The sequence below is a fragment of the Centrocercus urophasianus genome, unplaced genomic scaffold, assembly GCF_019232065.1.
Source record: "Centrocercus urophasianus isolate 14NV4802_14NV808 unplaced genomic scaffold, USGS_Curo_1.0 seq_16, whole genome shotgun sequence".
Classification (NCBI taxonomy): Eukaryota; Metazoa; Chordata; class Aves; order Galliformes; family Phasianidae; genus Centrocercus; species Centrocercus urophasianus.
In genome coordinates, this window is record NW_024884711.1 from 12,386,322 (window position 1) to 12,400,321 (window position 14,000).

At 34.4% G+C, this 14,000-nt stretch overlaps 1 protein-coding gene across 7 annotated transcripts in view; it reads left to right on the forward strand.

The window, feature by feature from the left end:
• ZNF385D (zinc finger protein 385D) overlaps positions 1–14,000 on the forward strand; it is a 394,027-nt gene that overhangs the window by 302,348 nt on the left and 77,679 nt on the right. For all 7 annotated transcript variants that reach the window (XM_042816871.1, XM_042816868.1, XM_042816869.1 and 4 more), the window contains one exon: positions 3,947–4,057. In XM_042816871.1, the coding sequence (XP_042672805.1) occupies positions 3,947–4,057 (111 nt within the window). The remainder of the gene's footprint in view (positions 1–3,946; positions 4,058–14,000) is intronic.

Below are 14,000 nucleotides of genomic sequence, written 5' to 3' on the forward strand. Positions count from 1 at the left end.
ATTTGAAGCAGATCTCCAAACGATCAATTTCTCCATTAAAAAATTATATAATAGTATAATATAAAGTGATGTCATATAACAGCGTGACATTTGTATAATTGATCAGCACAACTGTAAAGGAAATTATCTCTATACTTAATGCTACTGGGATCAGAGGGAAGAAAGAAGTGCTCAGTTGTTACTGGGAAGTAGTCAAATTCTGCCCAGACCACTTCCATACAAAAATATCCTCCAGCTATAAATGACAGTGGCATTACATGGCTGAGGGAAGATACTATAGCTAGTCAACTACTAAGCCATGTCTGTAACTTTAGTACAAACACAAAAAAGCAGTTACTAATATATCAAAATTATAAGGCAGGAGGCAGTTTTGCATTTGAAGAGTTTGCCACTAAAAAATGCAACAATCATGTAGTCCTAAGAATGGGTTAATTTCAGAAGATGATGTAGTGAAAAGTAAATGATATACTACATGTAAGAATTGTGTTCTATTTTACTTAGTAAGGCATTGTGTGGATTCTCCTAAGCATCTCTACACATGCTGATTATCTCAGTTACATTATATTATTTCCCTCTTTATGCATCCATGAAATCCTTGCTCTCTATTTTCCTCACAATCAGCTATTTCTTTTTATTCCTCTGACCGTCAGCAGGGCTCCTCTCTGTCTTCCAGAGTCTTTGAGATCTTAGTGCTTATCATAATGCACCTTTTACTTTTCTCAAATTTCTTGCATAAAACTTCTGAAAGCTTATCTGGTGCTTTTGGATGTTTATTTGAAATTTATGGATTGGTAGTATTTCCCAAATGAGCTCTCCAGGAAAGAAATAACAATGTCAAATAGCACTCCAGTATTCTCCCCCAGCTTTTATTAGAGTCTGTTCTGTTTGAAAGTTAGTTCTGCTCTGCAGTATCAAAGGGCAATTGGCAGAGAAGGTTTTTGTGTTTTTTTTTTTTCTTTTTTTGAAGTAGCTTTTCTTAATCATCTTGGAGGCTGTCCAGAACACTTCTTCTTATAGAGCTGCAAACACAAATCACCCAGTTCACAATAAGGCCATGTAGCTGTATATCTAGAGGTCTGCATCTTTAGAAAGAGAAATGAAAACGTGCAGATGGATTTCTGTATCAGTAGATAAACTAGAGAAAATGTGTGGAGCATTAAGAAAGAAATTCCACGTTTTTTCTTAAGATCAAAATAAATACACAAAAAACTACCCTACATATTCACTTTTTTTCCCCCCAATTCTGAAAAGTTATCTGTCTTGTTCTCAACCTCTGAGCATTAATTCCACAAGAAATTCAATTTCATTTGAACCCAGAATTCTTTCTGTGAACATAGTTACATCCAACTGTAGATTTATTTGTTGCAACTTATTAGCTATGGTAATATTTATTCTACCTATGTTTAAATACAGTTTTGTTGACTAATTTTAAATGACAGTGTGGCATTTCTGTAGGTTGTTGTTGTTGGCATCTTGACATAAGTCATCCTCCATTAAGTAGTAGATAATTCTTTAAAATATGTGGTGAATATTTTGCTTTTCTATCATATAGAACCAAAAGACCGATGCATCAATGGAAAAAGAATAGCAGGAAAGGATTACCTCTAAGGAATTTAGTTGAAGAAAGATGAGTGATTAAAACTGGGTCAAACATGCTGGGTCAAGAAAAAAATTGGACCTATTTTGTTCAAAACCTTCATTTTATACCGCAGAAACATAAGTTAAAAAAAAAAAAAAAAAATCCATAAGGTTACATTGCTACCTGTCAACACATGAGGTATTTGAAATGACAGACAGGTGCCACTTTAGAAAATTACTTGATGATAAAGGATAGAATTGTGTTACAACAACATAAGGTAGGTGCTACATCTTCCTCGTAATCAGAACCTAATTATATATCATCCTGGACAAGGTGATCCAGTTGATTTAAGAAGTTAATGTTTAAAGTTATCTAGGCCTCAGTGTAACTGAACTGAGATCTTCTAGAGTGCTCAGGAGGAATTATGATATTAGAGGTCAGATGTTTATAAACTGTCTTTTAGCATTTGTGAGATAATGTGTCAGAGTTTAACATGTCAGCCTAAGGCTGAACTAATAGTATTGTGGAACAGCAGTTAAGAAGGTGAAAGTAAGCAGATACACTGGATCAAAGAATGTGCAATGTGCTGCTGCTGCCATATATTGATTTCATCAAGTATCTTAGCTTGAGGTTTCCTTCTATGTTTTATACCTATAAAGACACAATGCAAAAATTTCTTAAAAATGTAAGCTTACTTTCTTGAAATTCTGGTAGCTATAAAATACTGTTGATTGAGACCAGGTTATGTTTTAGTGTTGAAAATGCCAAGGTGAAGGTAATAATACTACTGGTATAAGAAGTCACCTCTTAAATAACGGAACAGTTGAAAAAAAAGAAAAGCTGTTTCTGTCTATTTACTTTTGTCTTTTGGGCTCCTGCAATAGTGTTTTTTGAACCATAGGCTTTTTAAAGATTGGGTTACTAAGTAAAATGAGTGCTCTAAGCACATGGTCTGCTCTCAGCAGAAAGTCTTCACATTATCTTAAGCCGCACGTCAGTGTTCTAGAACTCAGTATTCTCTGATTTTAGTCATTGTTTTGGTTTTTGGTTGTATCACTGAGGCATACTTATTTTTATTACTATTATTTTTATTCCTATAAAACTCTGCAGTTTAAATTGATTTTTTTATTTGATCTGAATTTCTTTTCAACAGTAATTAGTTTAAGCCCATGACCTACTTCATATCTGACTCTGAACAGCTGTCAGATGACACACTGCTTCTCTAGTGAGCTGTTTTGGATTCACTGCAATAAAGGCCATGACTGTCTACCATTACAGCTTCCATGAATCATTGATTACTCCGAGAGAAAGCTGTGATTCTTTATTGAATAACCCTTTGCTAACTGACTCAAAAAAGTGAATAATGGGAACATGGATATAGAAAAGGTGTTTTGTTCTGAAGGCACATGCAAATTAAGCTGTCTGATACTGCCAGACAATTGGTTAGTTGTATTTGCTTCATTAAAAAAAAAAAAAAAAAAAAAAATTCAAAGATAAAAAATAGTGGCTTTACCAAATTGCTGTAAAGCTCTTATTAGATTTTAAAAATAGTTCTGCAAGGCTTGTGAAAAAAAAGACAAATTATTTTGGCCAATAAATCTAGGGAAACTGATCTCATTCATCAAAGTAAAATTTTCTGAGTAGATTTAGTGAAGATCTGCCAAAATTCCAAAATTGTCCTTTTTTTTTTTTTTTTAGCAGAACCCTGACTCGCATATACTGCCAGGTCAGCTTTCTCATGGAGGTCTTTTTCAGAATAATGCCTTTCATCAAAGTCAAATTGCATCCTCAAAGCAGGGCTTATTTGGAAGATGTAGTTTGATCCAAAATGCTGTGAAAATGTCTTTGGAGAATTTGAATTTTTCATTGGCTTTATAGAATTTCCTTTATTGAAATGGATCATTTATTGGTTCCTGGTGTGTATTTTTTTCATAATACTGAGTTATTTGGGAATTATTTCTACCTACTATTCCTTCATAGTTCCATTGATCATTTTCTTAGTAATTTTATATGGAATATTTTTATTTTATTTAGATAACATTTCTATGGCTTAAAAATATGTTATACTGTTGATAAATTAGTTTTTTTTATGTCTTCAACTCAGATTTTGTCAGCAAAGGGAGGCTGGTGCATGTAGAACAGAACTAAGGATATGCATTATAATATAATCTAACTCCATTTTTCTTTGTTCCTCTCTGCATTACCTTTTCATAAAACTGCACTTAAAATAAATATTATTAAAAAATAATTTTCTTTAGTATGGAAGATGATTTGGAATGACATGATGTCTGTTTTTCAAATATAGTTAATGTAAAACATGATGAAACAGCAAAAGCTTTTATATTTCCTTGTATTCTTTCTTTACAGATGGACCCAATTCAGAAAGCTGTAATAAATCATACATTTGGGGTCCCTCTTCCTCATCGAAGAAAGCAAATCATATCATGCAACATTTGCCAGCTGAGATTTAATTCTGATGTAAGTCATTCATTTTGTATCAGATTATAAATATGTACTTATCTTCTTGGATGTGTCATAATTTGCATAAATTGAACATAAATGAAATGTGATGATTTCAGTTTGTGGTTCACCAGATGAAAAGACTGTAGGATGCTTCAAATAAACACAATTATTTGACAGTATTTATACACCAGGCCAGATTTTCCCTGCGGGTATATCTCTGCGAGCTCATCAATTTCAGTTTTGCTGCTTGGGCTGAAAATAGGAAAACTGATTGATCCATTACTGCTAATAACTCTGAAATATTTGCTGGGTGCTAATTCTTTTACCAGCCCGGATGTAGTTGCCTTTTCTTCCTCAGAATATTAGAAGTTATTCAGATGTGCATCCCTGTGATTTTACCTTCTGTTTGCTATGCTTACAAAGACCTTTCCAGCCAGAATTGTGTTTTAGTATTCCTGTCTTGACAGTATGATCTTAATAGCAATAACAATAATAATAGATGTTAATCATTTTTAGTTTATCAATTATTTATCAAAGCCACAAACTTGTCAAAATTTTAAGTTGAGCCTTGAAGCATTCTGTAACAGATTGACTACCCAAAAGTAATGCAGTTCTCTTCATTCCCCTCAGCTTTTAATACTTAGAAAGAATTTTAACAAGATCTCAGTCATGACTTTCAGACCAGTGGGAATTACATATTTAACCTTCATTCAAGACTTCAGATATTTTAGTTCACGGACTGAATGGTCACCTTTCTCTTACAAATTTGACAATAGTCTCAAACAGGGATTGCAAACAATAATAGAGTATCTGTAGCTGTTGCAATTCTCAGACAAAAATAGGAGAGTCAGATTGCACTCTTCCATTTAGAAGACAAATGCTAGAATTATGACTGCAAGTACTGAGCCATTCACAATAGGTCTCTCAGAAACAGCAATTTTAAGGGATATTGGAGATTTCTGGACCACAGCAGATCCCACTGACTGGGAGTAGGTGACTGCTACTGAGTAGCAGACTGAGTAGCCTAACTTATTGCTCATGGTTTTCAGCTTCATCTTTGGAAAGAGCATGTCAGGCTGAATCATACATTGCATATATCCTCAAAAGTCATCAAACACCTCAGTGATACCAAAATCTTCTTTCATAGAAGGAATACCATTTCTTAGTTTGAAAAAGATACAGGCAAAAGTGAGGTTGGACATGTCGTTAAGCTGACTTAGTCACTAGCGGATACACAAGTTAGACTAGTACATGGAGTAAAACATTTTCCAGCCAACAGGATGTAGGCATTTTCCAGAAGAAGATGAAATAAGCAATTTTCTACGCAGAAGGAAACACAATGTCAGTGAACACTGACACTTCTGACTCAGAGGACTGGTATGCCCTCATGCTGTTCTTCTCTTAAAAAGGATTCCAAAGTAGAGAGGGGAGAGAGGCAGTGGCCATTTTCAGGGATCTCTACAATATCTAGAAAACAACAGCTACAACAAAACACAGTTTCAGGAGAAATTTCTTCATTTAGACTATTTGCAGTAAAAAAAAAAAATCCTGGAAAAATAGCTGTGAAGCAGATATTTAGTTGTCTTTTCACACAGTCAATCCAAGAGGTTTGAACTCTGCTTTGCCAGAGCTGTTCAGAGGAAGTTTGTTCTAACTAAATTTTTGAAGCATCCTCAGTGTTTCTGTTGGATAGAGAGGCTAGAATTCTAAATATTGCCTAGTGATTAACGTGGGAAGATATCTGTCCCTCTTAAACACCCAGAAGAGATTTGCAGATTTCTTTATGGTTCTCTCTTCTCATTCCAGTGTGTACAGTTATTACTACTGACATTCACAAAGTGCTCTGCTGAGACTTTTCAAGAAATAATATATAGTCAGTGTTACTGCAGGTTTAGAATAGGTTTTTTTTCTGCAATGTGAGTGGAATAGGCAGAGCTAAGTACCTCAGTTGCTTGAGGTAGTAACTCTGCATGACCAACAGGTTTGGTTTTTTTTTGTAGAAAAAAAATGTGCAGATTCAGCATGAAGACTTGAAGAAAAGATTGCCCTGGAAAAAAAGTTATTAGCTATCAATTTTTGGTTGTTAAATTATATGAATGGCAGTCACACATTGTAGATTTTTTCTTAGTATTGTGAAAAACTTTTAATTTACTGAATGTCTGCACCTTTCATTGTAATCATACTTCACTGAACATTATTTAAAACACTAAGAAAAATGAATAGCTTTCCTGTTTGGAAACCTAAGGGCTTGTGGCTGTTCTACAGATGCATCTCTATATTTTTAGGTGCTGTTGATAGAATTTATCAGAGAATAATGAATAGAAATTCTATTTACCTACGTCACAACAGTATTATGGAAATGTTTACAATAAAACTGGTCTGTGAAATTTTTCATTTTGGTAGAGAATACTGAATTTTCTCCCCTTTGATACAGATTTCTTTCAGTACAAAAGAGCTTTTTTCCTGGTTACACAGAATCAAAATTACATTTCAGAGAAAAATGAAAAAGGCACTACAGTAGTCTAAAATCATTTAGTTTCTTTCTAGAGGCGTTATCTGTAAATCTTCATGACAGCTGGTGTTCGGTATTTCTTTTCAAATAAATCTTCTCATATGAGGAAAGGGAGGAATGAGCAAATAACCAAAGCTTCTCTGTGCTGAGAAGAAAAAAAATAACATAACACTGGCATAGCAGTTGTAGATTCAGTGGAATCTGTTTCAAGCAGCGACTCTTTAATTATTTTTTATTTATTTTTCATTGAGGGAGATCTGTGTACTGCTTTTACCTTTATATTATACATCCAGTAAAGGGAAAACCATTTAAGTATGTTCTTAGCAGGAAGTGTGTTGCCTGTTAGATTTTTCTATCTGTTCATTGCTATTTTGCCTTGTTGAGAAGGACTGTTAAATACATGCTTTTGAATAAATATAAAATATCTGCTATAAGCATCCTGAAAACAAATGCCAGCTAACTTGAGTAGGACAATTCAAGAGGTTTCCCTGCAGGTAGATGTTGGAGTAAATACTCTGCTAATGCAAGAACTCAGTAAACACAAACTCACTAATCACTACTAGGATTTGGCGGGAGGGGGGCGGGGGGGAAGGCTTACTAAATTTTCACCATTTTTTAATGTAGGGAATGTCAGTACCTACTAATCAGGTTGAATCTTGCAAAGAGAGTCTCTCTTACTTTTTTGCACAAAGTAGATACCTGAGTGATAATTCAGCCTGTTTTTAGAGGAAGGCTGGGCAGCATTTTGATGTATTTACAGGTCTCGAATTCCATTATGATAATCTATAAAAGTATTTCCAGATGTTTGCCAGAAATAATTATTTGTGTTAAATAGAAGCTGAAGTAATATTCTCCTGAAAGTCGATCAGGATGCTCATCCTGGAATCACTGTTTGTTGTTTTCTTTTAAACCTTGTTTTCCTACACCTCTTTAAAGTAAAGGTAATCTCCAACTCAATGTGCAGTTCTGCTGTATGAAGGTATAATGTGCTGCTTCAGTAAAAAACTGAATATTGTGGAAGATAAGGATGCAATATAGCTCCATAGCATTTTATGACAGTTCTGACTATCATGGGGAAAAAAGCAGAAACTGAGGACTCTATCCTGTTTAGGTTATGCTAAGTATCTAGAGCAAAGTACCAATTTGTGAGCACCTAGAGTACAATAAGGTGATAAGAAACAGCCAACATGATGTCCCTGACCAATATAATCAACCAATATAATTATCTCCTTTGACAGGGTAATTGATCGAATTGATAATGGGGAATAAGTAGGTGTGATATATTTTGGCTTTAATAAGTGTTGATATAAGATTGTCACAGAGAACCATAAGGTAAGTAAGGAAATATGGTCCAAGTAAAATTGTTAAAAGCTAGTTGTACAACAGATTGAAAAATTGTTCTGAGAGTAGTTGTTGATTGCTTCCTGTCAAAACAAAAGAACTGTACAAGTCAGGATCTGCAGGAGTCTGCTCCATACTTGCTGCTAGTCCACATTTTCAATATCTGTATGTCTGAAAGAATAGAGAGTACACATACTGGGATTGTGAATGACATCAAAATGTAATGTGACTGGTACCTGATGAAAGATGGCAAGTTCAAGATTGTAGTACAAAATTTTCCTGATTTGTAGAAAATAATTTAAAATTCCAAAGAATACAGTAAATGCAAGTACAAATTATTGTGCTTAGATTGGAAAAAATTAAATACACAAGTAGTGAAATGAGAAATGTATGGCTTATTGGGCAAAAGGGACTCACAACCTGAGATACGTCATCAAGAACTAACTGGGAAAAAGGTTTTACATTTATCAGTAGGTGGGTAAATATGAAAAAAACTTATTAGCTATCAATTTTTGTACAAATACTGGCAATATTTAATATAAATCAATAAGTATGACAAATGAAAAAATATCTCCTGGCTGTGGAAAGAAGAAAGGACTGAATGAATATAAAGTCAAAAAGACATGGAATGATAGCAGGTTTGGAATATATGGAAGGGTATTACTAAGAGCTGTGGCCAACTGAAATTTCATTTCCTGGTTTTAGTAAAAGATATTCAGCTTAATTTGCTTTCTTAATTATTTTATTATTTATTATAATAAGTATATTAAGTGAAACAATTCTAGTTAAAATGGTCAAATTCAGAAATGAAAGAAGTAGAAATAGTTGTGGGTTTCCTGTCAGTGGAGGATCTCAGCAAGTTTGACAGCCTGTTCTGAGGATGGACAGGGAATGTTCAGTGATATCCCAGAACTGAGGGAGAGGTTAGATGGCCTTGTGCTCATCTAACTGCAAAACAGTTTCTGTGGTTTGACGGAGTTAGCAGAGATTTCATTTCTTGTCTGTGACAGAAAATGGACACACCTGTCTGAGTTTCTGTTGGCAAAGACAGAGGAACTTTCAAAGCTAACCCCAAAGGTTCTAACTGCTTAAAATTATTTAGCAATTCCCCTTCCTAATCAGAAATCTGTTATTATTCAACTTTCAGAGATACCCTTAAAGAGTATTTAAAACCATGTGTAGCATTTACCTCGATCACTGCGTGTGTAGCTTTAACCATTTCTCGTTCTCTACAGGTTTTATCTGTACCTCTGATTCTGAATTAGATTTTGTTTTAGATTACAACTTAACATGAAGATTTATAACACTACTTTGGTATTTAAAAAAAAAAAAAAAAAGTAATCTCCTTGAATTGTAACATACAGTTTTCTTAATCAAAATCAAGTACTGCCAGCTACCAAGGACTGTGTATTATCTCAGGACAATTTTACTTCTGGTTGTTCGAAACCAGTCCCCCCCTGTTCTGTGAAGCTGTTAGCCTGAATCTTTAGGGAGATGCTCCTTGTGCAAACACATACAGATGTGCAATTCCCTTTGAGTCAGTGTTGCATTATGAGGGTACAGAACAGTTAATCACTGAGAACTTCCTATCCCCCAGCCAATTCCGCACAGCTTTATAGCCTTCTGCATGATGTCATGTGGCATAAAACATCCCCTTGGCCAATCCAAGCCAGTTTCACCCCCTGTTGCTGTGCCATAATGACATTGGCTCTTCTGCTGTAACATACCCAGCCCAAGGAGTGCACCCATCACTCAGCAACAACCAAACTTTGGTGCGTTATTTACACTGTCTCAGCTAAAACTAGGGCACTTTCTAATATTGCTAATACTTCTAGTATCTTTCCTGCACTGCAGAATCCAGTGTTAGGAGAAACAAATACTGATTTCAGTGGTGGAATTGCACATGCCATTCAATTGAGTTCAGAATGTGAGTCAGAATTGAGCTTTTCCATAGTTGCTAGTTTCTTCTATTCACTGGAAAAAAGTAGCAAGTAATCATAGAAAGTGATGAGTGCTAAGATTTTAATAGGATATCCAGAATTTATTATGGAAATTCTAAAGAATTGCTTAACAAAATATTCGAGATGTTTTTGGCATTTGAAAAGTCTAGTGAAACAGCACAGAATGTTTTACTCATGCACTACATACATAACAAATTTAAAAAAAAAAAAAAAAAAAAAAGCAACAACAAAAAACCCCAAATCACTAATATTATATTGTCCAGTTGGATATTCATTAGATTGTGGTTTTATATGCCTAGATCACACATTTTAGATGCATTACCCCCTCTCCTCCTCTTTCCTAGAACACAGTTCTAAACGCTGTGGCAGAAATATGAATTGCAGTCAGGACCCGTGCAAGCCTAATCTTTCCTATGCTAGAGAATTTGGATTTTTTTTTCTTTTGTAGTTTGAAAGAAAATACGATATATTTTCTTAAATTCTGTCTACTCTTAGACGATGTCACCTCTTAAGGTGTTGAACTTAGTCCCCTGACTGATATCTTAAGGATTTGGATTTTTCCTTGTCTGTTAGTCATTGCATACAAACCAAATATGCACTGTGAATACTCATTCAGTGTTCCACAAACTACAGAGCTTTCAGCACAAATTCTCCACTAATCCTGGTACCTGTCTCCTCTTTTGTAATGAAAGCAATTTTTTTCTGTGTAAGAAATCTCTCTGTTTCTGCAGAACATGGACCAGCGCACAGGTATCTAGCCCCCAAAGTACTGCCTCAGGATAGAAAGAATAGTTTTAAGTTATCAGTCTTTTAAATAAACCTACAAAATATGCTCTGATCTATGAATGTTAGCTGATTGGTGCTGATGGGAAGAGATGAAGTCACTTCGCATCCACTATGTTCATACTACAAGATACGCTTTTCTTCCAAAATTCACTCTCCAGTCAGATTTAGCAGTGGTGATCTCTAAGTTCATGAAAAAAGCAGTGTTATGTTTACAGTTCCCATGTCCCTCCACAAGCACAGGGTATTGAGAAATGTCCAATATCTATGCCAGCTGCACATCAGTCAGTATAGGAACGTGATCCTGGAGAGGATAAACCGTTCAGTTGATGAGAAGCTATTGCTGTGTTAGGACTTAATGATGATGCAGACCCATCACTTTATACTGTTTTTTATTCAGCTTTGTCAAATCTCTATTTTTACCTCTGCTCATCCTTCCAGGTTATTTCATTTTCAAAGCAATCACTTGCTTTGGTAAATAAATCAGTTGTGTATAAAATTTGACATCTCTTGGAAATTATTTGAGTTTGCAAGAAATGTTCCTTAAATAAATAGGTAACAGCTCTCTTTGATTGTCCTCTTAATAATTTGCAAAAGACTAATGACCGGTGCTCTGACTGTGTTCTGACAAACTGGTTTAGAAGGTTTCTGCTTCTAGCACTGAAGTTAATATTTGCCCTTTGGGGCCAACTTTTAACTTATGCTTGGGCTTAGATGATTTTAGAACTGCAAAGAGTAGCAGAGGTGAGAGAACTTAAGAGAAAAATTGTTTGACCACATCCATGTGTGTTACTGTCAGAAGCTTTCCTTTCCTAAGAAATGATTAAATTAGGATATCAGAATATATCTGAAAAACAAGTATTGAGGGGAGATGGGAGGAGGGGAGGAAGTGCAAAAATGATATATTTGATCCTAGATTTTCCAAAATCTGCTTTAGATGTCATAATCATGTATGTAGATTCTAAGATGAGTTGCAGGCAAATAATACATATGCTACTAGTGATTTTTTTTTTTAATTGGGCTCTGTAGCTACATTGTCTGATTTACACTAGCAACAGAAAGTTTTCATGCCTGCTGAAAAATGAGGGGATCTTTATGTGAATGAGCTTCACATAACACCATTGGGAAGCTTATCGAAATATTTTCAACTATAAATTGAAAAATACCATTATGTAAATGAGGAAATTAGAACAGACAGACAAACGTATAAAAGTGCAAAAATGTTCTTTGTCTCTTTCAATTTTCTCATGTGCTCCACTCATAAAAAAGACTGCCCATTTCAGCTGCAATGAGAGAAACCTCAGCTTTATCTCTTATTGCCCAACACATTTTAAGTACACATTGTATTTAAAATATTTTTCATGTCATCTTCCTCAGTCCAAATGTGAAATAAATCAGTCAACTTTAATACACCTTAAATTTAAAAACAACTGTAATGGGAATTCTTTACAGAAACCTCTTTCTATAAGAAAGTCGTTTACCAAGAAGGAAAGATAGGTTGTACACTCTCTTCTGAACCATCTTCACCTAGCTTTGTTTGGTCTGTTCTAATTTCTTGCTTACAGGTTTATTTAAACAGGCTAAGAATTTATACAGTTGAGCATCTGAGATTCTTGGTTATTAATAATAGGTGCGAAAAACTTTAACAGTAAAAATGACAAAATATTTTGTTTTCATTCACCTATCAATGATTCTTTGAGAAATTGCTCTGCTCACTTTATTAGGCACTGGTAAGGACAGGAGAGAGAAAGGAGCAAACAAGGTTATATGTCAAAATCTATAGTAAGAAAATGTGCAATTTTTTTGTGATGTGGAATGATCTCCACCAAAATGAGATAACTGAAATGTGAGGGTTTTTGTTGTTGTTGTTGTTGTTTTGTTTTTTGTTGTTGTTGTTGTTTGTTTTTTGGTTTTTTACTCTATAAAATTATTAATTAATTCTGAACATATCTTAACAGTAAAATGTTTTTTTCCCTCGTCTTTTGTTTTTTGTACTCTTCCAAGAGTGGTAAAATATTTTTAAATAATAGACTAATTCTGGAGATTTTTTTTCTTTGTTGCCATTAAAATTGCATGCCCTGGCATAGCTTCAGTACAGTCTTCTTTATGTATCTGTGCAGCCAACTCTTGTAGCGAAAATATTTCATTTTGTCACAATTACCTTTAAACATAATGGCCCCTGATGTGAACAAATTCCACTTCAGAAAGTACAGGCCTGACTTTTTCAACTTCTTGTTTCTTTTATCACTCTTCACATGTCGTTTACAGTCTCTGGAGGTACTCCTACTCTGTGTGCTTACTCATACCTCAGCTAACAGCTGAGAGTCTGATCCAGTGAATGAGAGGAAGCACAACGCAATATCTGCTTTTAAAAGCTTTATATTGGAGTAGAAAAGTACACTTTTGAACTGTACCTTTGAGTGTGTATTGCCCCTACTCATGCATTTTTTTTATCTCAATTGAAAATGAAGCCTTTAAAGGTTTAATATGGCTAAAGGGGACTGACTTCTTTTCAGGAAAGAATCCAGTATGGCACTTATACTGAACTTCCCCATGGCCTTTAAAATCCTTACTATGAATTTAAAACATGTACTGAATCCGAGGAAGTGCTTTACTGGTAAAGCATACAGCTACTTTTTTATATGTAATCGTCTGATGACTTGATCTAAAATTATGATTTTAAAAATAAAAAGTTTTACTCTGGGATTTATATAGATCATGTCGTGGTGGAACAACGTAGATATACATACATAGTGAATTTACCAAATTCATTTATGGTAGTTGTTTTTGGATGGGCATAAATGTTTCTTTTTATCTTTTATAAAGATTGTAGAAGGTATTCTCCTAACAGGTTTCATCCTTTCCCAGCAAAGCCTATTTTCTCTGCATCAGTGGACTTGTCATGATAATCAACTTTTTTGTCCCAACCGTCAATCACTCTTGATTACAGATGGGGAGAAGTTCTGTTCTGTTGATCAGCCCATCAGTGCACATAATGTTATACCTAGAGACAAGTGAAAATCATCCCTCGATGGGAGAATCACTTGCCTTCTAGCCTTTTATGTGAGTTATTTTAATTTGCATTTAAAATATTGTTGCAATTGTCAGTGCTTGCTTTGATTTCACTATTTCTTGACAAAAATAATAAATTTTGTTGATATTTCCCTGCTTTTCTGTTTCAAATAACATTTTGAATTTTAACTTTTCATTCATTGTACAAATATTATAGTAATTATTACTATATAAATTAGAAATTAAATGGTTATGCAGTACTAGGAGGAACATAGTATACTTTAGCCCAGAATTTCTGGAAAAATGCTATTTTGTTGTCTTATGATATACTACTTAGCTAGGATTATAG